Here is a 25,504-nt window from a genome sequence, read left to right on the forward strand (position 1 = left end):
CTGGTAGTTTGGAACTGCTGACCTTGAGATTAGCAGCCTGACTCATAACCATTACTGCTACCAGAGCTCCTTAAATGCAGGTTTGTTGTTGTTAAGTGCCGCCGTGTCGATTCCAACCCGTAGTGACCCTGTATAAGGTTTCCAAGGAGCAGCTGGTGAGCTTGAACCACCGACCTTACAGTTCAAACAACTTTGCAGCCTGATGCATTAGCCCACAGCAAAACACCAGGACTCCAAATGCAGGGTAGGAAGAGAATAACAGAAAGGATTTGGAGTCCTTGTGATATCATGTTTGCATCCCCCTGCCTGCAGCTTCTTGGGCCTCTTCCCCAAATGCAGCTTCATAATTTGCCCCATGAAGCAGATCCATAGTTACCATCTTTGTCCAAGTCCATGGCCATCAATGCTGACCTGGGAGTAGAGCAGTGTGGTTTCCCTCTCGGATGGGTGCTCTTTCTATGGAGGAGTCTTTACAAGCTCTCAGTTGGCAGTTTCATGTCCTCACAGCCTCTGCTTCCCTGTGCCCCTTCACACCTATTTTTCAAGGGCTATTCCTGGTGTGGCACTGTGGGTTAATGCACCAGACTGCAAAGCCATTTGAACTTCAAGATCAGTGGTTCAAGCTCACCAGCTGCTCCTCAGAAACCCTATACAGGGTTGCTATGGGTAGGAACCAACTCGATGGTACTAAACAACACAACAATTCCCTAAGGAGAAACTCATGAGCAGAATGCTGAGTCCCTCCACAAACCCTGTACCTCCGTCAGGCACAGGCAACCTTTCTGTCCCAGCTTCTCCTAGGGGCTGCCTGCCCTTTGCGTCCCTGGCAGCAGCTCCAGAGTTGGTCCTGCCTGATGGCTCTGTCTTCCATCCCAGGTAAGCCGTTGTCCAACATGAAGATCCTGACTTTGGGGAAGCTCTCCCGGAACAAGGAGGAAATGAAGGCCATGATCGAGAAGCTCGGGGGAAAACTGACAGGGACAGCTAACAAGGCCTCCGTGTGCATCAGCACCAAGAGTAAGTATCAGCCTCTGTGTCATACTGAGGTGCTGTCTGCCTCATGGATTGTGGTGAAGAGGAAATTAGGAAGAGCCCCTATTGCAGTTTCTCACACATAGGCGGCACTTATCTCATCACCGTTCAGGTTTGTTATGAAGGGAAACCATTGTGCTTTTACTTTGCTGTCTGCACCCTAGTGTATTTCCATACATATGCTATGTCCCCAAATAACACCGAAAAGTATATTCTCAGTGCCCAGCTCTGTTCCCCAAGATTTTAGTAGGCTAACAGCCAAAAGTCCACAACTCAAGTATGTTTGGAAATTGCTGGGTTAAACAGGTTTGTTTGCAGCTTCATTATGCTGATAACATTGGGCCACATGTGTTTGTGACATCAGGCTCCTTTTTCCTTGTAATGCCTACTAACGTCTCTCAGTCTGTGGAATTAGTTTGGCATCCTGCGCATCTTGCATAGTGGGGACAATTGTTAGAATTAAAAAACTTACATAAGCATTAGATTTGGCAGGAAAGGAGAGCTGTGCATAAGGATATAGAAAATAATCAATGCTGATTGCCATCAAGTTTAGTCCAATTCATGTCAACCCCATGTATGTTAGAACTGTGCACCATAGAGTTTTCAGTGATTGATTTTTCTGAAATAGATCACCAGATCTTTCTTTCAAGGTGCCTCTTGGTGGACTCAAATCACTAGCCATTCAATTGCCAGCCTATAATACTCTTTACACCACCCAGGGACTCTCTTAGGGTTTGAAAGTACTCAATCAATATAACTAGTAATTTGAGATTTCAGTTTCATTGTAAACTACTCTTTGGTCTCTCCTCTCATCTCCTCTCCTCTCTCCTCTACCCCTCCACTCCACTATTTGAACAGAGGAGGTGGAGAAGATGACAAAGAAGATGGAGGAAATAAAAGAAGCCAACATTCGTGTTGTGTCTGAGGATTTCCTCCAGGATGTCTCAGGCTCCAACAAGAGCCTTCAGGAGTTGTTCTCAGTGCACATATTGTCCCCCTGGGGTGCTGAGGTGAAGGCAGAGCCTGATGAAGCTGCAGCCCCAAGGGCAAAGTCAGGGGCCACACTTCCTAAGAAGAGCAAGACCCCCATCAAAGAGGAAGGTAAGGGCCCTTTAGCCATTCTGATGCAGGTGTGTGTCTTGCCCAGCCAGGCCAGGTTGTTGCCTAGAACCTTTCTCTTCACACCCCTGAAATATGCTCTGGGATACTGCCCAGACCAGTTTTCTCAGTTCTGTTTCCACTGGAATACAGAATGATGAACACTTCAGGGACATGGGGAAGTTACACACAGATGCCATATTGCTGAGCAATGAAAGTGGAGAACACTCACTTGGCCTTATTAATGTTTTTGTAACTTTGTTTTCTGTCCTTGTCAAAGGTGTCAATAAATCTGAAAAGAGAATGAAATTGACTCTTAAAGGAGGAGCAGCTGTGGATCCTGATTCTGGTAAGTGAGCAGAGGACCATGAGCAGAGCAGCTGCTCTCACACCAGTGAGGAGTGCTGAGGAGTGTGGGTGCTTCACACCCACTGCATGCTGGGGAGTGAGTTGGTGCCTCCTCACAGCCTCCACAGTTCCAAAGCGCATGTGGTGTTAGTATATCCAGGCAGATGAGAACCCAGAGGGCTAAAGACCTCCTCCTCCTCCCTGAGAGTACTGGTCCTGCATAGAGAAAACTAGCAGCTTTGCATCCATGGCAGGTCTTGAACATTCTGCACATGTCCTGGAGAAAGGCGGGAAGGTCTTCAGTGCCACCCTAGGTCTGGTGGACATCGTCAAAGGAACCAACTCCTATTACAAGCTACAACTTTTGGAGGACGATAAAGAAAGCAGGTGTGTTCTGGGAAGGGGAATGTGTCTCATAAAAAGTACAAACATTTCCTCAAGTATTTAGCATTATGCTAACAGCCTAATTAAAACATGTAAATGGAGAATTAAGCCAAATCACAAAGAACAAGAGTAGCATTGGGTCTTTAGTTAGAGAGTCAGGGGGAGCTCTTGAACCCTGAGTAGCATTACCATCATTCTGCCCAATCTTTACAGGTATCTAATGTGTTACTTATTCTCTCAGCTGTTTTATTATATATATATGTGTGTGTGTGTGTTGTTAAGTGCCATTGATTGGTTGTAACTCAGCAACTCTATATAGGGTTCCCAAGGCTATAAATATTTACAGGAGCAGAAAGCCTCACCTTTATCCTACCGAGTGGCTTGTGATTGACAGCCCAGTGCTTATCTTACAGAGCAAACTGTGCTTATGTGTATTATTGTTTGTTGTTAAGTGCAGGCAAGTCAATTCCATCTGATAGCCACTCTGTATATGGTTCACAAGGAGCAACTGGGAAATTTGAACTGTGACCTTGGGGTTAGCAGTTCAGTGCTTATCCTATAGCAATATATATATGTTATAAACCTGCATGTGCCTCCTGTAAGTTATATATGTAGTCTTAGAATCCTAATAGTGCTCAATTATTAGGCAAATGGCTCCCAGTTCAAGCCTAGAAAAGCAAGAAACCCCAAATTTTCTTTGAAATCTTGGGGTTAATCTTTTTTTAAAATGTATATTTATCTTATACTTGGGTTTATCGTATATCCATAATTAATGTTAATGTAAAAAAATGTTTCATTGCTGCCACTAATAAAAATTAACTCACCCAAAGATAAGCACAGCACCCTAGGGTTTGAGATGGAAACCCATGGTTATAGCCTGGTCTCTGAGTGCCTAGCCCTGCTGTGCTGCCCCTGGCCTGATTATTGTTTTTAGACTACATTTCATTCCGTCTCCTTGAACACACAACTTCCAAATTATACTTGCTCTATTTCTTTGGAGAGAGAAATGAGTATACAAAACTCTATAAGCCTACATTATTCTCAAATTGCCTGTCAGATCAGGGCTTGCCTGTTCTTTGCTGGTATGATTTGAAAAGGTACTGTTTAATTATTTCAAGCTTTTTGTGAACCTCAGGCTAATAAATAAAATAAAGATCCTTTATTATAATACATGGGAGAGCGGTGGCTCTGTAGGATAAGCCACTAGACTGTGAACCACAAGATTAGCAGTCGAAGCCCACCAGCCGGTCCACAGGAGAGAGATGAAGCTGTCTGTTCCCGTAAAGATTTATAGCATCAGAAACCCTTTAACAGGGTCTTTATGCGTTGGAACTGACTCGACAGCACTTAACAGCATTTTGTAATACAGGTTCCTTTTGTTGTTATGTGTCATCATTGCTCCATTGCCCTCAGTTTTGCATATTTGAAATTCTTCCTCACCTCATTCCAGGCGGGAATGGCAGGGAAGAGAAATGAATACTAAAGTGTGATCAACAGAACTACACATATGTTATCTGATCTTTTCTCTTCCCTTCCTCCCACTCCCAATAGATACTGGATATTCAGGTCCTGGGGCCGTGTGGGCACAGTCATTGGGAGTAACAAACTGGAGCAGATGCCGTCAAAGGAAGATGCCATTGAGCACTTTATGAAATTATATGAAGAAAAAACTGGGAATGCCTGGCACTCCAAGAACTTCACAAAGTACCCCAAAAAATTCTACCCTCTGGAGATTGACTATGGCCAGGTAATCACCATGCTCTTACACCACCTAGATCTAGTAGAGGAAGGGATACTTTAGTCTCTGAAAACCACAGGATAGACTAGATGGTGTCACTAGTGAATTCTGTAAAACATTTAAAGAACTGACACTAATCCTTCACAAATTCTTCTCAAACAATAGAAGAGGAAGGAATGCTTCCCAACTCATTCTTTGAAACCAGTTTTACCTTGGTACCAAAAGCAGATAAGACAACACAGAACCCAGTCTCTTAAGAATATAAACACAAAAGCCCTAAACAGAATACGAACAAACTAAATTATCAGCAGAAAAAAGATTATACATCAAGACCAAGTGGAATTTATACCAGGTGTAGGAGTCCTGGTGTGGTGCTGTGAGTTAATGCGCTGGATTTCAAAGTCAGTTTGAACCACCAAGTCGGCGGTTAAAGCTCACCAGTCGCTGCTCGGAAACCCTATACAGGATTGCTGCAGGTAGGAACCAACTTCACAACATACAAGGATGGTTCAATTATAGTAATATACCATATGAAAAGAATAAAAGAAAAAACCATATTCAGATCATTGTTGTTTGGTGCTGTCTAGTTGAGCAGCCCTGTGCACAACATAACGAAAAATTGCCTGTTCCTGCGTCATCCTCGCAGTTGTTACGTTTGAGACCATTGTTGCAGCCTCTGTGTCAGGCCATCTCATGTGGGTCTTCCTCTTCTTCACTGACCCTCTACTTTACCAAACACAGTGTCCTTTTCTGGGACTAGTCTGACCTGATAATACGTCCAGACTACATGAGACAGTCTTGCTATCCTTTGTTCTAAAAGCTTTTGGCTATACATCTTCCAAGACAGATTTGTTTGTTCTTCTGGCAGTCCATGGTACTTTCAATATTCTTTGCCAGCACCACACTTCAAATGCATTCATTGTATGGTCCTCTTTTTTTCATTATCCAACTTACGTGTGCATATGAGGCAATTAAAAATAGTCCTCAAAGTGACATCTTTGCTCTTTAACAATTTACAAAGGTCATGTGCAGCGTGTTTGCCTAATGCAGTACATCGATTGTTTCTTGACTGCTGCTTCCATGAGTGTTGTGTGTGGATCCAAGTAATGTGGAATCTTTGACAACTTTGATTTTTTTTCTCCATTTATTATGACATTTTTCTCCATTTATTATGACATTTTCTCCCATTTATTATGGACAACTATTGGTCCAGTTGTGGGGATTTTTATTCTGTTTGCATGGAGTTATAATCCATACTGAAGGCTGTAGTCTTAGATCCTCCTCAGGAAATGTGATCAAGTTCTCTTTAGTTCCAGCAAAGAAGGTTGTGTCATCTGTATATCGAATCTTGTTAATGAGTCTTTCTCCAGTCCTACAGTTCAGCTTCTCAATATTATTTGCTTAGCATACAGATCAAATAAATATGGTGAAAAGATAAAACAACCCTATGTACTTTTCCTGATTTTAAGCCACTCTGTAGCCTCATGTTTTATTCACACAACTGCTTCTTCTTCTGTGTACCGGTCCTGCCTGAGTACCGTTAAGTGTTCTGGAATTCCGATTCTTCACAATATTAGCCATAGTTTGTTGTGAGCCACACAGTTGAAAGCCTCTGCATAGTCAGCCTTCTAAACAACAAAAGTAAACGTCTTTCTGATAGTCTGTGCTTTTAGCCCGGATCCATCTGGCACCAGCAGTACCCCTTATTTGAATCCTCTTTTGAATCCAACTTGAGTTTCCGGTAGTGCTCCATCCATAGGCTGTTGCAATCATTTTTAAATTATCTTCTAAATTTTATTTACATGTGATATTAATGATCATTGTTCAATAATTTCCACATTCTTGGGTCGTTGGAAATATATGGGTCTCTTCTAGTCAGTGGGCTAGGTAGGTGTCTTCCAGATTTCTTCGTATAGACTGGTGAGTGCTTTCTGTGGAGAATCGACTTGTTAAAACATTTCATACGATACTTCATCAGTTCTTGCAACCTTGTTTTTTTAACTAATGCGTTCAGTGCAACTTGGACTGAATAGCATCACTTCTTGATCATACCTCCTGAAATAGTTTAATGTTGACCAGTTCATTTTAGTACAGTGACTCACTGTTCCATCTTTTGATGCTTCCTCTATTATTCTATTGCAACCAAAGGCTTGATTTATTTATTTATTTATTTATTTTCCCTTCAGTTCTTAGCTTAAGAAATGCCTAGCATGTTCCTCACTTTTCATTTTCTAATTCCAGGTCTTTGTACATTTTCTTGTACTACTTTATTTTGTCTACTCCAGCTTCCCTTTGAAATTTTTTGTTCAGCTCTTTTATTTCATTTTTTCCATTTGCTTTAGCTTCTCTACATTCAGGATTGTGAGGATGGTGCAGAACAGGGCAGTGTTTCATTCCATTTTGCATAAAGCCTGAACGAACTCAGCGGCACCTAATAACAACTTTGCCCATGTCTTCTAGAGCAGCACTCTTAAACAGAATGTTATAACGTGACCCACACATGTAATTTTAGTTCTTTTAACAACACAATTTAAAATGTAAAAAGAAATAGAATTAATTTTCGTGGTGTATTTAATCCATCATCTCCCAAAACAAATCACTAGAATGTGTACTCAATACTAACAAAAATTGTGAGAGATTTTTACCTTCTTTGTATTAAGTTTTTGAAATCTGCTATGTGTTTGACACAGCACATCTCAATTCAGACTGGCCACATTTCAAAACATCAATAGCCATGTGTGACTAGTGGCTGCTGTGTTAAAATATATTGATCTACAGCATCATTTTTTTAAGATTGCATAGAATTCCATCTTTAGTCTGATGTCTTATTATCTTAGTCTTATTTATCAAAACCACTCCTGCCCACCCAGTCCCCTTTAGACACTTACATTACATCTAGGTATTTGTTATCGTAAGACTGGTCTGCCTGCAGTACAGTCTCCATATTTGTGAAGTTTCTTAATTGCTAACATTTGTTTGCAGCTCTAGACTTAGTACTCATTGGGGCTTTCATGGGCATGCACACAACAGCAGCAAATTTGAGTTGCCTGATGCTCATGTTCCCAGCTAAGGTCAAATAAGGGATACACTTTGCCTTCTATTTTAGTTCTCACACTACAAAATATCCTTTGTGCTGTTTATTGCTAAATAGGTTTTTCACATTTTTGTTTTATTTTTCTGTCTCACATTTTTTGTTCGTGTTGTCACTATTTAAAATGGCCCCGTTGCAGTGCTGCAGTGTTATTCAGTGTTCTGAGCCTTAGAGAAAATGTACATGTGTTCGATAAGCTTATTCAGGTATGAAGTAGAGTGTTGTTGGCTGTGAATTTAATGCTAATAAGTTAACAGTGTATTTTAAATTGGATGTTTTTAAACAGAAACCCACACAGAATAAGGGTATGTATTGATCAGTTGAAGAAAATGTGATTAGAGGCTTACTGGAGACTAGCTCTGTATTTCCCCTTGAGTAGTGGTTCAATATGATCTCACTCAGCACGGTGGGGTGGCGGGGGGGATTAGAAGAACTAACTAATGCAAATAACAAGACTTAACTACATTTGTTGTTCAACGGCTCTGATTGTTTCTATTCCCATTAAAAGTGGATTTACTGAGGCACAGGGTTGTTGTTGTTGTTAAGTGCCGTCGAGTCGGTTCCGACCCATAGCGACCCTGTACAGGGTTTCCGAGGGTGTAAATCTTTACGGGAGTAGAAAGCCTCATCTTTCTCCCGCGGAGTGGCTGACCTTAAGGTCAGCGGTTTGAAACTACCAGCTGGAACCAGGGTTAGGGAACCTTTTTCTGCCAAAGTTTATGACATCATTCACGAGCCATACAAAATGTAAAAATTAGCCTGCTATATTTGGTCAAACAAATAACTCACCCCTACCATCTTGATGGCACTTAACAACAGCAAAAGCAACATGAAGGCTGGAACTGCGGTTGCCTGGCAGGGCCAGACCAAATGATTTCGTGGGCATCCCTGATTGAAACAGTGACTTTACCATTGGTTTGCTCGGCAGTAATTAGACCCTGAGTGTAAAGAGTACATTTAAAACACAGTATTTCCACTTGAAGAGTTATGATAGTAACACCCACAGCCATAGCACAGCAAAGTCCAGTGTTACCGCCAATTTCTGGTACCATCATGACACTTCATTAGCTGCTAGGAGCACAGTGACGGACAGGCATTTTCAGTACCATGGTGTTGGCTCAGCCTGGATTCTCCAGATGACATTGACTTGAGTGTTGCTAGTTTATTAGGCAGCTGGAGTGATGGTCTTGGAAGTGAGAAGTTAGATGAAAGAGGTAGTGCTAGGATGCACTTTGATGCCCTCAGGCTGTCTAGCAGTAGTCAGGACTGATAGTGTGATCTCTGAGACTCTCAAAAAGGCTGTATAAATGCGTTTATGACCAACCATTGGGCAAGGAAGTGTATGAGAAAGAGGGCAGAATTCATCCATTGGTCTGTGTACCACTAGTCTAAGGTTCACTCTCACAGTTCCCCAGTCCTTCCAGGTTGTTCGAAGTAGGTGGTGAGGCACTCAAGAGCCATGCAGAGCTGCATGCTGCAGTGACTGCTAGATTCGGAGACAGGCAGCCGAGGGTAATAGATGCATGGGAGGTGTCTGGTCAGTATACATCCAGATACCTGTTCCTCCATGGAACCACCACCTGGACGCTCTGGGTTAACCCAGCCATTTTTGCTGGTAGTGCTCCATCCTACCTTTACCTGCAGCCCAAGCCCCAGTGAGGCTGGGGTTGTACTTTATAAGATTTTTAAGAACTGGGTCTCTCTAACTGATGATCTTTCCCCCTAAAGGATGAAGAGGCAGTGAAGAAGCTTACGGTAAACCCTGGCACCAAGTCCAAGCTTCCCAAGCCGGTTCAGGACCTCATTAAGATGATCTTTGATGTGGAAAGTATGAAGAAGGCCATGGTGGAGTATGAGGTCATTGCACATTAGTATATTATCTGTGTTTGCTGCAGACCATGGTTTCACTGCTGCAGGCCAGTGAAGAGCTCTGCAGCTTTTCTTGTTTTCTTGTTTCTTTATTCTGGATGCCAGCTCCTCCCACCTAGTCTTCAACCTTAGCTAAATCCTGAGTGTAGGGTAGGCCTCATATTAATTTCCTAAGGCTGCTGTAACAAAATACCACGTGCTTAGTGGCTGTGGATCTTAAATTTACTCTCTGTCCATTCTGGAGGTTAGAAATCCCAATTAATGTCTTAGCCAGGCCCTGTTCCCTGGGGAGTTTCTCGAGGCAGAGCCTTTCTTGCCTCTCCAATAAGCTTCTGGTAGCCCCTGGTATTCCTTAGCTTGTCAATGCAACTCCACACAGCCATCCTTCCTTCCTTCCGTGTCTCTCCTACTCTTTTACAGTCATGTGAGATTAAGACCTTATTACTGGCCTTATGTTAACAAATAACATCTTCAAAGACGCTATTTCCAAGCAAGTTCACCTATTTTTTGGGCGCCGCAATTTCTATCCACTACAGATGTTCTTTTGCCGGGGATCATTTGGTGGTGTGTTGTTGAGAGCCACCCTGAGCCCCCAGCCCCCCTGCACCCTCCTTGTCACCATGTACATGATATGTAGACGTGATTCTTCCATGACTCAACTGGACTTGCCTGGGGGGCGTCCAGGTTCAGCCCATGTGCAGTGAGAGAAAACTGCCACCAGCACTGACAAGCACAGAATGCTCTGCCGCTTGCTTCATCACATCATCGATTGCCAGTTGTTCCTAAGAAAAAGGTGGCAGGGACAGGGTGAAGGTTGTTGGATTGGTCATGTTCCTGCCCAAGGCAGAAAAGCAAGGGCTGTTGACCAAGTCACCTCGTCTCTGCATTTCCTCTGGGAGATGAGAGCACAGGGGCTGTGCTCTTGCTGTTTGTGGCATCAGAGCTCTGGCCCTGAAGAGGTGCCCAGTGCTCCTTAGCATCTGCCTACTGTCTGGCAGCACCTCAGAGGTGTACATGTGGTGGCCTCTGCTTGTGACTAGATTGTATGCCTCTGCAAATGGGCTTCCCTCTGCCCCAGTCTCTGAGTCAACAAGCTTCTGGCTGCTCCAGAAGGCAAGCAGCTGAGGCGGGTTGCTGATTTCACTTGTCCTGGGTTTCTAAGAACCCAGCGAGGATGCTGACCAGCCTTGTCCATTCTGCCCCTTCTCTGTGGAGTTGCTTATGGTCCTGCTGCTTCCCACCCACTTCCTAGCGGCCACTCAGCTTCCTCTTCCTCCATCCCCATAGACACTTGGCTCAGAGCCCCTATCAGGAGTTGAGTTCATTGTTAGAGAACATAGTGTTGTTATAGCCTAGATGGTACCTACCAGACTTGACAATGGCCAGAGCTTATTTACATAGCATGACTTGTGAATGGACTCTGAGGCGGGCTCACCAATATATGGGCACCATGTGGTTAAGAGGAAAAAGAGAATCTCCATTAGATTAATGATTTAAATGAAACATCTTCAATGCTTTCATTTATCTACCATTCAAAGAAGTTTTCAGTTACTCTCAGACCCTGGTTTTTTTCTGTGGAAGGGACATTTTTACATTGTTTCACTCAGGTAATTAGCAGGAATAGAAGGGCCAGGGTTACTATTGGGGAGGCTGCTCATGCCCAGAGCTGCTTTTCCAGGAGTCAGGTGGTTTGTGGTAAGTTAGTTATTCTTTCATCCTGTGAATGGTGCATGCATTTTACACAGTGCACTTAGGTCATTCTTTTTTAAATAAACATCAGAGTTATAAACTCTGGCAATGAGGCTCCCTTTGGAGTTTCTCCTCTTATTGTGCTCATACTGTTGTGGATGAAAAACCTGTTTTGGAGTTCCTTCTGTAGGGTTACTTCCAGAGCCAGTTTAGAATCCACACTGAAATCCCTCTGCTGTTCCATTGTGTCCCATTCTTGGTCAAAAGTAGACCCATCCACCTTCTTCCCTAGATTTAACTCTAGCTGCTTAGTTCTTTCCAGAATAAGATCTGCCCTTGGGATGGAGAGTTTCTGATACCTTGTAAAATAATAGCCAACATTTAGAGGATTGGGAGGCGTGTGACTCAGCCTGTGGTTTTAACTAGAGTAATAATCACTAGTCCTTGATTGGTGCCTTCTCAGTACTTTTCATATGCTTGTTTGACTCCATCTTCATTCCAGGCAATGCATGAGATACAGTGATTCAATATATGGGATGGCTTTGGACCAGGGAACTCGGGGGATTTAGTGGGAATGTCTCACAGTGCAATGCAGAGCAGGGGATCCACTGGCAAACAGAAGTTTGAGCACAGAAGTGGCCAAGTGAGCACCAAAGAATCACTCACAAAAGAGAGTGGGACTCTGGGAGCTCTTTGGAGGAAGGTGGCCCCGTTTTGCAAATAGAAACCCAGGGTTCAGTGGATGTGCCATTAGTTGACTGGTGGCCAGGCCACTGGCTGCAGACCTCATGCTTTGTCCACTGTAGCATGCAGCCTCTATTGACAGTTTCCAAGGTATTTCCAACAATGGAAGTATTATCAGAAGAAGTGTTTAAGTCTTGGTTGACTAGTTTGAAAGAGACTTCATTGATTTGAAATTGACCACACATGCTCAGATATGCATCCTTTAGAAGTAATTTTCACCCCTTTACAGTTCTTGTTTTCTGGCCTGGAACCCAGGGAGGATGGAACCCCAGAGAATGTCCCCTGAGTATCCCCTTAGATGGAGAGCCATGATTGACTGACCCATTTCCTTGCCTTGGATAGGAATTATGCTGTATCTTTTTTCAGAAGTGCTAGGTAATTTCAAACTGAGTGTAGGGGAAGGGACTAGCTTGTCCCAGCTGTAAGTGAAGTGAGTGAGCATCCTCTCTACATGTGCAATGAGACTGGGCTGCTAACTGTGAAAGTGGGTCACTAAGCCCTCCCAAGATGACAAGGCAGGCTTCCTACTGCTTCATTCCGGGGCCTGAGAGGCCCAAGTCCCAGTCCAGTACTCCCCTCATCACACTGCATGATGCCAGCTTCAAAGAGGAAGTCTCTTCTCTTTCCAGATTGACCTTCAGAAGATGCCCCTGGGGAAGCTGAGCAAAAGGCAGATCCAGGCAGCATACTCTATCCTCAGCGAGGTCCAACAGGTAAGCAAGGGGCTGGCCTTTTGTGGGCTACAGGGGAAAATGGCCAGCAACTACCCAGTGGCTCCTCTCTGGGCAAGCATCCCCAAGCAACAAAAAGTGTTAAACCACACTTCTTAGGATTTAGAATCTTCAATCCAACAGATAACAGGTTTTTGCCTCTTGCGTCATCAGAAAACTAATAGATATCTAATAAACACTTTCAAAAGCTTGTTGAAGCGTTTGGCTCTCCTGCTTCATAATAGGGAGCTGTTGTTGTCAACAGTTAAACTCTCATCTGCTAACCAAAGTTTGGTAGTTCATTCAGACCCACCCAGTAGCTTCATGAGAGAAAGATCTGGTAGTCTGCTTTTAGCCTAGGAAACCCTGTGGGACAGTTTGACTCTGCCACGTGTGGTCGCTTTGCATCAGAGTCTGTTACATAGCACCCAATAATAGCAACCTCAAAAGATAGGCTGATTTTATTGTGTCTATCTCCTTGTTATAGCTGTAGAGTCAGTTCCACGTGCACACACCAACTTCACAGTCTTCGAGCATCACAGGCCTGTCTTGGAAGGCCACAGAATCTTGCTTGTATGTGGGGTGAAGTGCAGCTTGTAGCAGACAGAAATCCCTCAGGATGAATGAGGACCAGAAAGTGCATCTTTCTACTGGTGCTGGAGGAATGGCCCTGAGCAGTGACCTCTGTCCTTGTTGCCCATTGGCTGAGAGCTAGAAAGGCTTTCATCAGCTGGACAACTTTTTTCCAGGCAGAATCCTTACTCATTTCACAGAGCAAACTGCAGTAAACTAAACCTCTTGGTGGTGTCTATGTTGTAGCATAGTGAGAGGTAGACTTAGCTTTTGATATTAACATCCTCTGGGCACCTAGGAGATACTCCAGCAGTCTGAGCACCTACTGCACACAGAGCCCTTAGAAGCCTGTGGCAGAGAGTTCAGCAAAACATGGTTACCCTGCCTCTGAGATAAAGGTCAGTGGATGAAGAGGACGTAACCAAATGTTACAGCACTGGGGTTTATCTCATTTTATTACAAAAAATGTTCAAACATAAGGAAAGTTGAAAGAATTGTACAGAAAATCCTCATGAATCTTCCAGCTAGATTCTCCAGTTAACATTTTGCATAGTGGTTTGGTTTGCTTTGCTTTTTTGTAATGACACAGTGTTCTGTACAAATGAAATGAGCAGGGAAGCCCATTGTGTGTGAAGCTGCACAGTTGAAGATGGAGACTACCCCTTCTCAGGTGTGGTGTCTGGTACTTGTCCTTGGCTTCCTGGCTCATTCTGGACTCGGCTGTAACGTTCATTTTCTAGGAAAGAGTTGGGGGTTCAGAGCTGCTGCTGCTACAGTTCTTTCTCTTCCCTCCCTCCCCACCAGGCATTATCCCAGAGCAGCAGCGATTCCCAGATCCTGGATCTCTCAAATCGCTTCTATACCCTGATCCCCCATGACTTTGGGATGAAGAAACCTCCACTGCTAAACAATGCAGACAGTGTACAGGTATACCACATCGGGGCTTAGCAGGCAGCCACAGGTGTGCCAGTCAGAGAGGTTCCTCCTTTGCTCCTGCCCCATGATGCAATCCCTGTCCTTGTACGTCATTCTGGGGGGAAAGCTGTTGGAGACCGAATATCTTCCTTCTGATAGCGTATTTCTCCTTCCTACCTCATAAAATGATACCTCCTGGCCGCTTTGTCTTCAGTGTGTAGTGTAGGTCGTTAATTGCCATCAGCGTGTGCAAGAAAGGAGGTTCTTATCTTAGCCCTTTGCCCTCCACCTCTCCCATCAGGGCAAGCCCTCATTAGCATTCCATTTGAGTGTCCTTTGTGAACAACCACTGTTCCTTACTAACCAGGAAGGCCCTCCCTCAGCATCTGTTGGGCGCTGTCTACATGTGGATTTTCTGGATCACATCTGAGCAAGTCTTTTCTCCCTCTTCTTGGTATTTAACCTAAGTCTGTCTGTAACTCCTCCAGGCCAAGGTAGAAATGTTGGACAACCTGCTGGACATCGAGGTGGCCTACAGTCTGCTCAGGGGTGGGTCTGATGATAGCAGTAAGGACCCCATCGATGTTAACTATGAGAAGCTCAAAACAGAGATGAAGGTAACACAGCAGCCCTTTCTAAAGCATCTTAACCACTTATCACAAGAGCGATGGTTCCCAGATCACTGGAGTGCTTGTTACGACACAAATTGCTGTGACCCAAGGTTTTGCCTTTCTAATAAGTTCCCTGGTGTGGCGCTGTAGGATCAGCACTGGCCAGGTAACTACAAGGTCGGCAGTTCAAACCCACCAACTGCTCTCAGAAACCCTATACAGGATCACTGTGAGTCAGAGTCGACTCAGTGGCTTATTTGATGGTTCTTTGTGAACTTCAAGGCATTTTTTTACCTATAAATAATGCACCTGTTTGCAAAGCAGTCTCCCAAGCCAGAGCCTCAGTTTGGTATGTTGTTGTTAAGTGTTAAGTGCTGTGAAGTCGATTCCCACCCATAGCAACCCTGTATAATAAGGTTTCCAAGGAGCAGCTGGTGAGCTTGAACCGCCATTGCAGTTCAAACCAATTTTGCAGTCCAGTGCATTAACCCACAGTGCCATACCAGGATTCTCAGCTTGGTATGAGACTTTAGAAAAACTTAGCTGTACCCCTGCTCTCTCCCACTACCACCAATGTAGAGATTAGTTGCCAGTGAGTTGACTTTGACTCATAGTGGCCCCATGTATGTCAGTATAACCATGCTGCATAGAAGTTTCAATGACTGGCTTTTCCCATGGATATTTCAGGCCTTTCTTCAAGGCACCTCTGGGGTGGACTCAAACCACTAACTTTTTGGTTAGCGTCTGAGCACATTAGCCATTTGCACCACTCTGAGGCTCTAAAGCGGTTATTATTTTCTCTCTTTAAAATTCTGAAGCCTTCTAATTCGGAGGCAGTGAGGAAGACTAGGATTCCTAGATTTTGTGAAGTTAGAATGAGTAAGAACATACCTTGAATCTTCCATATATACTCATGTTTACTTAGCATAAACTAATTTGAATTATTTGACAATGGTTGCTGGTCATATGCCCTGAGTCTGGCACAGTATGTGACTAATGATTCAGAAATGCATGAGCATTCACCCTCTCCTCAAAGTTCCTATAGTTGATCCTGAGAACACATTTTGAAGGGAACAGTCTAAGGTGTGTGATGTCTTCTGGCTTCCCACTGGATACACTAGACTATTGCCTTTAATCCATGCAGCGTTCACAGTGATTGAACCCCATATTTCTCGTTGAAGACAAGAAGGAACTGAGAGGGCCTTGTGTCTGCCGTGTGGTGATTTCAGGACTTCCACCTAAGAACGTTGTATTGACCTACCACCAGCTTTCCATGGATCACATGTGCACTAACCCTGAACTGCCTTTCTTCTAGGTGATTGACAGAGATTCTGAAGAAGCCGAGATCATCAGGAAGTATGTTAAGAACACTCATGCGACCACACACAATGCTTATGACTTGGAAGTCATTGATGTGAGAGCTCCTCCCCACACCTCTGAAGTTCTGCCAGCTTCCCTGCTCACACCCCCAACCTGGGCCAGGGTGGATAGAACTGTTTCCTCTGCTTTAAATAGCCTGAGGAAGTGACTCATTTGTCTCTTGAGCAGAAAAATTAGTGGTCTTAAGATAATTTTAGGGTAACTTCTTATTATTTAAAAGGACATTTCCTTTCCTGAAACCTAGCAGTTTTAGAATCAGAAAATATTAATTTTAACAGCTAGTCTCTACTGATGGGACTTGGAGGTGTCATGTCACTCCATCCCAGCCGGATGAAAACGTTACATACACCCACAGACTAGTTCTGTAGTCTTATCAGGCCTTCCCGCCAACAGGATCAAAACATGACTTCTTTTGTCTTTCTCCCATCGCAGATCTTTAAGATAGAGCGTGAAGGGGAGAACCAGCGCTACAAGCCCTTCAGGCAGCTTCACAACCGCAGGCTGCTATGGCACGGCTCCAGGACCACCAACTTTGCTGGGATCCTATCTCAGGGTCTCCGGATTGCCCCTCCAGAAGCGCCTGTGGTATGTTCCTGCACATCTCTACTGTTTTCTCCATAAAGAAATTGATATTTATGTGTGGCCTATACGTGCCTTATATGCAGTGTTGGCTCAGCTGTGGCTGGAAGGTAACAGTTGCCAGCCAGGCTTTCCTAGGTCCTGAAGGTAAGTACCTTCCCCTTCTTTCTCCTGACTCTCATTTTGTTGACGGCACAGCTGTGCATTTATTTAAAATAATTCCTGGAACAGAAGAAGTAGAGTCCAGGCCTGCTGTCAAATTGTGACAGGCTGTAGTGATGTGGAAAGAATGACTTTGGCCCAAGACCAGGCTGAGTTCAGACCTCACTCTACCACTTCCTTCCAGGAGTCTCTTCATCAGTAAAATACCAGAATGAATGTTCCCCAGGCATGAGGGATTGATTGTTAGGTCACTGCTGGATCGCAGAAGTGAACAGCTGGAAAGGAACTTACTGGTAGTCTTTCAAGCTTCTCATTGTAAGTTGTAAAAAGTGAGACACAGAGGTTTAGTGATTGTCCTAGGCCCTGGTGGCACTGTAGGATAAGCACTGGACTCCTAACTGCAATATTGGTAGTTCAAACCTACTATTTGCTTCATAGGAGAAAGATGAGGCTTTTTGTTCCCATAAAGATTAACAGTCTCGGAAAGCCTCCAAAGGTTTGCTGGGAGTCGGAATTGACTTGATGGCAGTGAGTTTGGTTGGAAGTGCTGAGTGTGTGTAACTCAGGCAAATCATCCAACCTATTTGAACCTTGTAAAAATAATAGCCAACATTTAGTGGATACTTACATATGCTAGGCAGTAATGTAAGTAACATGCATTATCTTATTTAATCTTTATAACAGCCCCATGTGTTCGTTTCCCCATCTTCATAGTTGTTGATAGGTTTCAGCCTTTTGTTGGAGCCACTATGTCAATTCCTCTTGTTAAAGGTCTTCATCTTTCTCATTGACCCTTTGGCCATCTCCAGGGACTGGTTTCTCCTAAAAGCATGTGCAAGTATGTGAGACAAAATCTCAAATGTCCATGCTTCTAAGGAGCCATGCTGGCTGTACTTCAGAGATAGATTTGTTCCTTCTGGTGGTATATGGTTTCTTCAATATTCTTGACCACAACATAACTCAAAGGCATCAATTCTTCCATCTTGCTTATTCACTGTCTGACTTTCACATGCACCTTAGTCCTTTCTTGGCTGTTATCAATGAAATCCTTGACAACTTCAGTCTCTTCTCCATTTTCCATGATGTTTATTGGCCCATTTGTGGGAATTTTTATGTTGAGGTGTAATCCATATTGAAGGCTGTTGTCTTTGATCTTCATCAATAATTATTTCCAGTCTTCTTCGCTTTCAGCAAGTAACGTTGTGTCATCTGTGTATTGCAGATTGTTAATGAGTCTTCCTCCAGCCCTGAATGCCACATTCTTCTTCATTTAGTATAGTTTTTGCGCCATTTGCTCAGCACACATATTGGATAAGTATGGTGAAAGGATACCACACTGACACATAGCTTTCCTGATTTTAAACCACTCCGTATCCCCTTGTTCTATTTGAAAGACTGCCTCTTGGTTTATGTAAAGGTTCCACGTGATCATAATGATGTGTTCTAGAATTTCCATTCTTCAAAAAGATCCAGTAATATGTCATAATCTATACAACCTAATGCCTTTACATAGTCAGTAAAACACAGGTGTACATCTTTCAACCAAGATCATCTGATATCGCTAATGACATCTCTCATACCACATCTTTTTCTGAATTCGTAGAAAATTTCTGGTTAGTTCCCTGTCAGTGTACTGATGTAACTTTTAAATTATAATCAACATTTTATTTGCATATGATATTGTTCAATAATTTCCATATTCTGTTGGGGGTTGTTTTTGGGGGGTTTTTTTGTAATGGCTACAAATACGGGTCTCTTCAAGTGCAAGATAGCTGTTCCAAATTTCTTGAAATAAAAGAGTGCGCACTTCTGGTGTTAGCATCTGTTTGTTCAGACATCTCAATTAGTATTGGTCAGTTTCTGGAGTCTTATTTTCGGCCAGTGCCTTTAGAGCATCTTGAACATTTTTCTCCATATCCATGACTCTTTATCATATGCTACCTCTAATAATGGTTGAGGAGTCTTGGTTTGGCACTATAGGATAAACACCAGCCCACAAGGTGGTAGTTATGTGCTGTGGAGTCAGTTCCAATTCATAGAGACCCTACGTAGAGTTTCCAAGGCTGTAAATCTCTACGGGAGAAGAAAGCCTCATCTTACTCCCAAGGAACAGCTGGTAGTTTCAAACTGCTAACCATGAGATTAGCAGCACAGCTTGTTACCAGAGCTCTTTGAATCACAAGGTGGTGTTTTTAAGTGCCATTGAGTCGATTACGACCCATAGCAATCCGTATAGGATTTCCAAGGAGCAGCTGGTGAGTTTGAACTGCCAATCTTGCACTTCAAACGACTTTGCAGTCTGACGCATTAACCCACAGCACCACACATTCAAACTCTCCAGCTTCTCCTTGGAAAGTCTATATAGGATCACTATGACTCAGAACCATAGTATTATTACAAAATCGTAGAAAACTTAACTTAAAAATTTTTTTAAAAAGAAATGTGGAGCATGTTCTTCCTTTTGGTTTTCTAACTCATCTTTGCAAATGTCATTATAATACTTTACTTTCTTCAAACTGCCCTTTGAAATTCTGTGTTCAACTCGTCTTCATTCTTCCAGTCGCTTTAACTTCTCTCTACATTCAAGATCAAGTTTCAGAGTCTCTTCTGACATCCATTTTTGTCTTTTTAATAAGGTTTTGCTTTTTTTCACGTATGAGTTCCTTGATGTCAACCCACAACTCGTTTGGTCTTCAGTCATTAGAGTTAAATGCATCAAATCTGTTCACAAGATGTTGTTTAATTCAGGTGAGATCTTTGCTGGTCTTAATTTTCTTCAGCGTCAGCATGAACTTGCATATTAGCAATTGGTGGTCTATGCCAGAGTTGGTCCCCGAGTTGTTCAGACTGATGATATCGAGCTTCTCCATTAGCTCCTAGCAAAGATGTAGTCAGTTTGATTCTTGTGCATTTCATCTGGCAAGGTCAACATGTACTCACTGTTTATGTTGTTGGGAAAAAAGATGTATGTTTGATCAATTTCAGATTGCAGAAATTGGTAAGAACCTTTCATCATCTTTGGATTAGTGGTTGGTGTGTAAATTTGAATAACAGTCCTATTACCTGGTGTATCTTGTGGCTGTGTGGATATTATCCTGTCACTGGCAGCATTGTACTTAAAGACAGGTTTTGAAATGTTCTTTTTGACAATGAATGCAATGCCATTCCTCTTCAATTTGTCATTCTGGCTATAGAGCACCAACCAGTACCAATCTATTTCAACTCACTAATGTGGAGTTCTGGTGTGACGCCATAGGATGAGCACTGGGCTGCTAACCACAAGGTTGGCGGTTCAAACCCACCAGCTGCTCCTTGGAAAACCCTATACAGGGTCACAATGAGTTGGATCTGACTTAACAGCACTTAACAACAATGTGTAGAATATTGATGTACAAGCATTCCATTTTATTTTTAGTCCATGAAGATACTCAAATAATGGCTGCTACTAACTTCCTACTTAAAGGTTTTCAATGGTCTGTTTTCCAACCCTCCAGACAGGCTACATGTTTGGTAAAGGGATCTATTTCGCCGACATGGTCTCCAAGAGTGCCAACTACTGCCACACATCTCAGGGAGACCCAATAGGATTAATCCTGTTGGGAGAAGTTGCTCTTGGAAATATGTGAGTATATCAGGCTCTGGGCCTTGATGGGTATGAATGGAGTGGGCTGAAGGAAGGAGAAGCTTTCTTAGCTGAGACGTGACCATAGACATTCCCTGCTATAGGTTCCAAACCTGTCAGTTAAGACTCTTGGTAAATAGCAGATCCAGTTCAAGTTCACTGAATAAGGGAGAATGCCACACAAGACCCAGGGACAGGAAGATGGCCAGGCCTGAGGAACCAAACAGGACCAGAATCAGACATTGTGTACTCATTTTGTGAACTAGCTAGTGATTTGCTTAAGGGATGGCCACCCCATGGCCCCCCAGATGTTTGTATATTTTCTGGGTCAACCCAGTATAACTGAAATCATAGTCCTAGTTCCAATTTTACCCCACAGAAAATCCAGTTGGCCCAGTTTAGATCAGGTGTCTTCTTTGGTCCTGTCAGCTATAACCAAAAAGAGCAGGATTATTTATGTGCAGCAGACCAGAGGTCCAAGGCTGCTTATGGGTGGACACGTGGCTGCAGAGCAGTGTGCTGCACCTGCTCCAAACATCACCTTTCCTTGCAAAGGACCCCACGGTAGTAATGATTCGGCACAAACTGTTCTGAAATAACTTCACCTCAGTCTCTGAAGCTGAGTGGAAGCTCAAAACAGTGCATCTGGATGGGTTCTCTATTCACCCCGTCTTCTCCCATTACTTGGTTCTGTTGACATAAGAGCCCATTTTCCTTAAGAGTGTCTTTTGAGACTGTCGTTCTCTTGAATAGGTATGAACTAAAGCATGCTTCACATATCAGCAAGTTACCCAAGGGCAAGCACAGTGTCAAAGGTAATGTATTTCACCAGCTGCTGCTACAGCCCAGGGCACCCTGGACTGCACAGGGAGGGGTGGGCCCTTTTCCACAAAGGCTTCTCTGAGGTTGAGCAGCTTGACATTCATTATAAACAGTCTCAATCTGTGGTGGCGGCTGCAGCTAGGTTGACAGATAACAGAGGGGAATCTCGGTGTGTGCACCGTTACCAGGTGCGTCAGCTTTGAACTTTGACTCCACTCTTAACTCCTGCCAGCAGTGGGGGAACTTTTCGTGACATGGTGGCACCTGGAGCATTCTGGATTGCACATGATGAGTTAGGGCCTCTGACTGCCTTAGAATTCTGCTCCAGATTATGAAATGTGTTCCCTAAGTTAGTGAACTGCTATTCTTTTCTCATTGCTTTCACAGTTCTTCATATTTCTACCTTCTGTTTGTAGGTTTGGGCAAAACTACCCCTGACCCTTCAGCTAGTATTACTTTGGATGGTGTTGAGGTTCCTCTCGGGACAGGGATTTCATCTGGTATTAACGACACCTGTCTACTGTATAACGAGTATCCTTTTATGAATGTGCTGTGAGTATTCGTGAGCTTATCTGTGGTCGGTTTAGCTGGGAAAGATGAGAAGCTATCATTCCTGTGCCCTGGGTGAGAGACCTATATTGCCCCTTGACTAAGACATACAGGATATGGTTTCCCTTGATTTTCCAAAGTTTTATCTGCCTTGTAAAAGCCTGGGAAGGCCAGCATCTGGGAAAGTTTGGTCTTAAGCACATCCTAGTAGCTCTCAGGTTAGCACTGAGCAGCCTGCCAGATAGGAGGAGCTTTGCCTGTGCTGGGGTGTTGGTACCACTGAGCCAGGGTGGCGTGTGAATGCTTTACTGTGAAACAGTTTGCTCCTTGACCTGCTTCCCCTCCAGATATATTGTCTATGATATTGCTCAGGTAAATCTGAAGTATCTGCTAAAACTGAAATTCAATTTTAAGACATCGCTATGGTGAATTACGAGACACGTCTGAGCCACACACCAGTGACTCTGATGTGGGTTCGCCTTGTGCTACTTACCTGTCACCTTACCAGTCAAGAAACCTCAGCTAGTTTTATATAAAGAAATGGTCACATGTTAAAAGGTTTTCCCCAACTTTTCCAATCCCTTGTTTTGTGGTTTTTGTTTTGTTTTGGGTTTGGGGGGTGGGCAGGTTTGGGGATTTGCTTTTTCCTTCCAGGCACAACACTGACAATAGAGGAAAGGCTGGGGAGAGGTTTGGTTTTTGCTTTTTTATAAAACGAGTCCTATAGGAAGTCCACATTCGAATGTCTGCTTTGATGGTTTCCCCAGGAGAAAAATGTATGTTCACCCCCTTTTTTGTTTAAGTGTTTACCTTTAGTTTTGATTTTGGAAAATTGTTAAACGTTTATTTTGAAGCTAAAGAAAAAAACCATGCTATTAATTAGATTTTTCTTTTTTCTTTGGAATTATTGTGCTTTATCTGTTTTCTTCCCTTTTTTTGTTTTTGATGCGGGATGTGGGGAGACCAAAAAGAGGAACATTAATAATTTCTCATACTTAAAAAGAGCTTTCCTTTTTGAGAAACGCTTGAGCATGGAAGCTCTTGAGATATATATATATGGTAAAAGTTAACACTGACAATTGAAATTCTTCAGATTAATAATAGCAATTCTGTCTTCCAAATTAAAACTATACTGCTGATAAACCCAAGGGCTAATAGTAATTCTCAATTAAAACGGATATAGCTCCTATATTTGTGTACTGAGTCTTATTCTGACTACAAATACAATTAATCTTCACAGTGTACGGTCCCCCAAGATCACAGAAGGATTATTTACCCAAATCTGTGAATCCCCAGAATGTGCCAAGCCACAAAGGGAGCACTGCCTGGTGGAAATGCCCTATCTGAATAAGACATTCATCTTACTTTGCTTCACTTTGTCAAATACACTGTGCTGATAAAACTCATCAGCATACTGCTCTGTTCTCTGGAGGGCTATTTTACATGTACCTCATTGCAACAGACCACTAGCTGGTATGGTTGATTCCAGCTCATGGGTCCTCTATGCGTGTCAGAGTAGAACTGTGCTCCATAGAGCTTTCATTGGGTATTTGGGAAGTAGATCTTCAGGCCTTTCTCCCCAGGTGCCTCTGGGTAGACTCGAACCTCTAACATTTCAGTTAGCAGCCAAGTATTTATTAACTAACTGCACCACCCAGGGGATTCCTTGCCTTATACAACTACCCTATATTTGAGTGATGCTTAAATGTTTGTCTTATTTAGTGTTGCCATAAGAGAAATACCACAAACAAATTTATTCTCTCACAGTTTAGCAGGCTAGAAGGCCAACTTCAGAGTGTTGGTGCTGGAGAAAAGTCCTTGTCTCCTTTCAGCAGTAGGCTCAGTATTCCTTGGAAATGTCTGTGTCTTAGCAGCAATCTTCCCTTGAATCTGGGAGCTTCCCAGTGCAGGGATCCAGGTCCAAAGGACTCACTCTGCTCCCTGCTTTTCTTTCTTGGTGACTGTGATAGTTAAGGTTTGTATCAACTTGACTGGGCCAAGGTTCCCAGTGGCTTTAGCAATTACTATGCAATAATCACTTCCCATGATGAGAGCTAACTTGACAGTATTCCCACCCCATGATGCCATCTGATGAGAGAAGCCCTGATCTGAATAGCTTATGTGTGCTGTAAATCCTCATTTCTGTAATGTTAATGAGGCCGATGCAATCTATGGATTCGGTTGTATCTTCAATCAATCTCTTTGACATATAAAAGAAACCAAACAAGGAAGCCCAGCACTGACAGACCTACGTCCACCAAGAAAGAGCCAGGAGAGGTCCCTGCTCTGTGAAGCTCCTAGATGCAGGAGAAGATTGATGCCAAGATGCATGAAGATCCCCAAGGATTGATGAGTCTACAGATACTGAAGAGGAGACAAGGACCTTTCTGTAGAGCCGACGCTTTGAATTTAGATATCTAGCCTGTTAAACTGAGAGAAGACATGTGTTTGTTAAAGACATCCACTTGTGATATTTCTGTTAGAGCAACACTAGAGAACTAAGACAGTGGCAAATAGGTCCCTCTGAGTTCTGATAGCCTATTTGATCTCATATCTTGAAAGAGATTGATTCAAAATACAACCTAGTCCTGTAAATTGCATCCGACCTTGTTAATATTAGAAGAATTTATAGCACATCATGTGGTCAGTGCTGATGACATCATGGGAGAGGTTACGTTATATTAACTCTCCTCATGGGGTATTGCATCTTAACTACCAAACAACTGAATTCAAGCCCCGTCAAGTTGACACAAAACCTAAACTATCACAGTTTACTTTAGGAGTTCCCTGAAATCCAGGGGCTATGTCTTGTGCTCACTTTGGGCCTTTTACAGAGCAAACTGGAGGATGTGGGCCAGAAGGTGGAGTCCCAGGCAAGAGAAGGCAGCATCAACAACACCGGTATCAGCTGAGGCTGCAGAGAATCACCCTGGAAGAGCTCTGAGGCCCTTAGTTGGCTTCCAGAAACCATGCCCAGCAGAGCTGAGGGAACATTCAAAGTGAACTGTCTCAACTCCAAGGTCACGGTGGTGTAAGTGATTTGCTGGCACATGCAGCAGTGAGCTGTGGCTGTATGCTGTAGTTGGCATATTAGTGCCTTACACAGCTAACAGAGTTATGCAGACCCAGCTCAAAGTGTTAGATTCCAGATGCTTAAAAGACGGGCCCCTCAACTTAGCAATATAATTCTTAAATCTTTTCAGTTCTGTAACTTGACCTGTGACCCTCACTCCTAATTACTAGCTCCCTGCATCCTGAATACTGCTTTTATCAACACAGAGAAAGAAAATTAACCTTAGTATCTGATTAAACAAAGTATTTTTAGGTTTGAATGATTGTCTAATGGTTCCCTATCATCGAAACTGATTTCTTAAAGGGATATTTGCATTTCTGAATCCCTAGTTTCCTTCTCAAAGAAGGGAACCTAACATACTACATTTTTATATTCACATTTTGCTTTTCTGCACTTGAAAGAAATTTCACTTGTCAGTAGCAGCTAAAACTGTAACCCAAAACAGAAAGCAGACCTTTGGGTGGAAGTTGGCAAACGCTCTGTGGGAGAGGTGCTGCTCTGTGCCCCCTCTTGTA

General features: G+C 43.2%; 1 protein-coding gene across 1 annotated transcript in view; it reads left to right on the plus strand.

Annotated features, from left to right (window-relative positions):
- Positions 1–22,345, plus strand: part of PARP1 (poly (ADP-ribose) polymerase 1) — a 46,492-nt gene extending 24,147 nt beyond the window's left edge. The window contains exons 9-23 of the mRNA XM_006871128.1: positions 877–1,017; positions 1,891–2,133; positions 2,411–2,479; positions 2,733–2,865; positions 4,414–4,609; positions 9,420–9,548; positions 12,623–12,706; positions 14,081–14,203; positions 14,680–14,808; positions 16,118–16,216; positions 16,615–16,767; positions 20,418–20,545; positions 21,299–21,360; positions 21,784–21,898; positions 22,264–22,345. Coding sequence (XP_006871190.1) covers positions 877–1,017; positions 1,891–2,133; positions 2,411–2,479; positions 2,733–2,865; positions 4,414–4,609; positions 9,420–9,548; positions 12,623–12,706; positions 14,081–14,203; positions 14,680–14,808; positions 16,118–16,216; positions 16,615–16,767; positions 20,418–20,545; positions 21,299–21,360; positions 21,784–21,898; positions 22,264–22,345 — 1,886 coding nt within the window. The remainder of the gene's footprint in view (positions 1–876; positions 1,018–1,890; positions 2,134–2,410; positions 2,480–2,732; positions 2,866–4,413; positions 4,610–9,419; positions 9,549–12,622; positions 12,707–14,080; positions 14,204–14,679; positions 14,809–16,117; positions 16,217–16,614; positions 16,768–20,417; positions 20,546–21,298; positions 21,361–21,783; positions 21,899–22,263) is intronic.
- The last annotated feature ends 3,159 nt before the right edge of the window (positions 22,346–25,504 follow it).

This window comes from Chrysochloris asiatica, unplaced genomic scaffold (assembly GCF_000296735.1).
Source record: "Chrysochloris asiatica unplaced genomic scaffold, ChrAsi1.0 scaffold00161, whole genome shotgun sequence".
NCBI lineage: Eukaryota > Metazoa > Chordata > Mammalia > Afrosoricida > Chrysochloridae > Chrysochloris > Chrysochloris asiatica.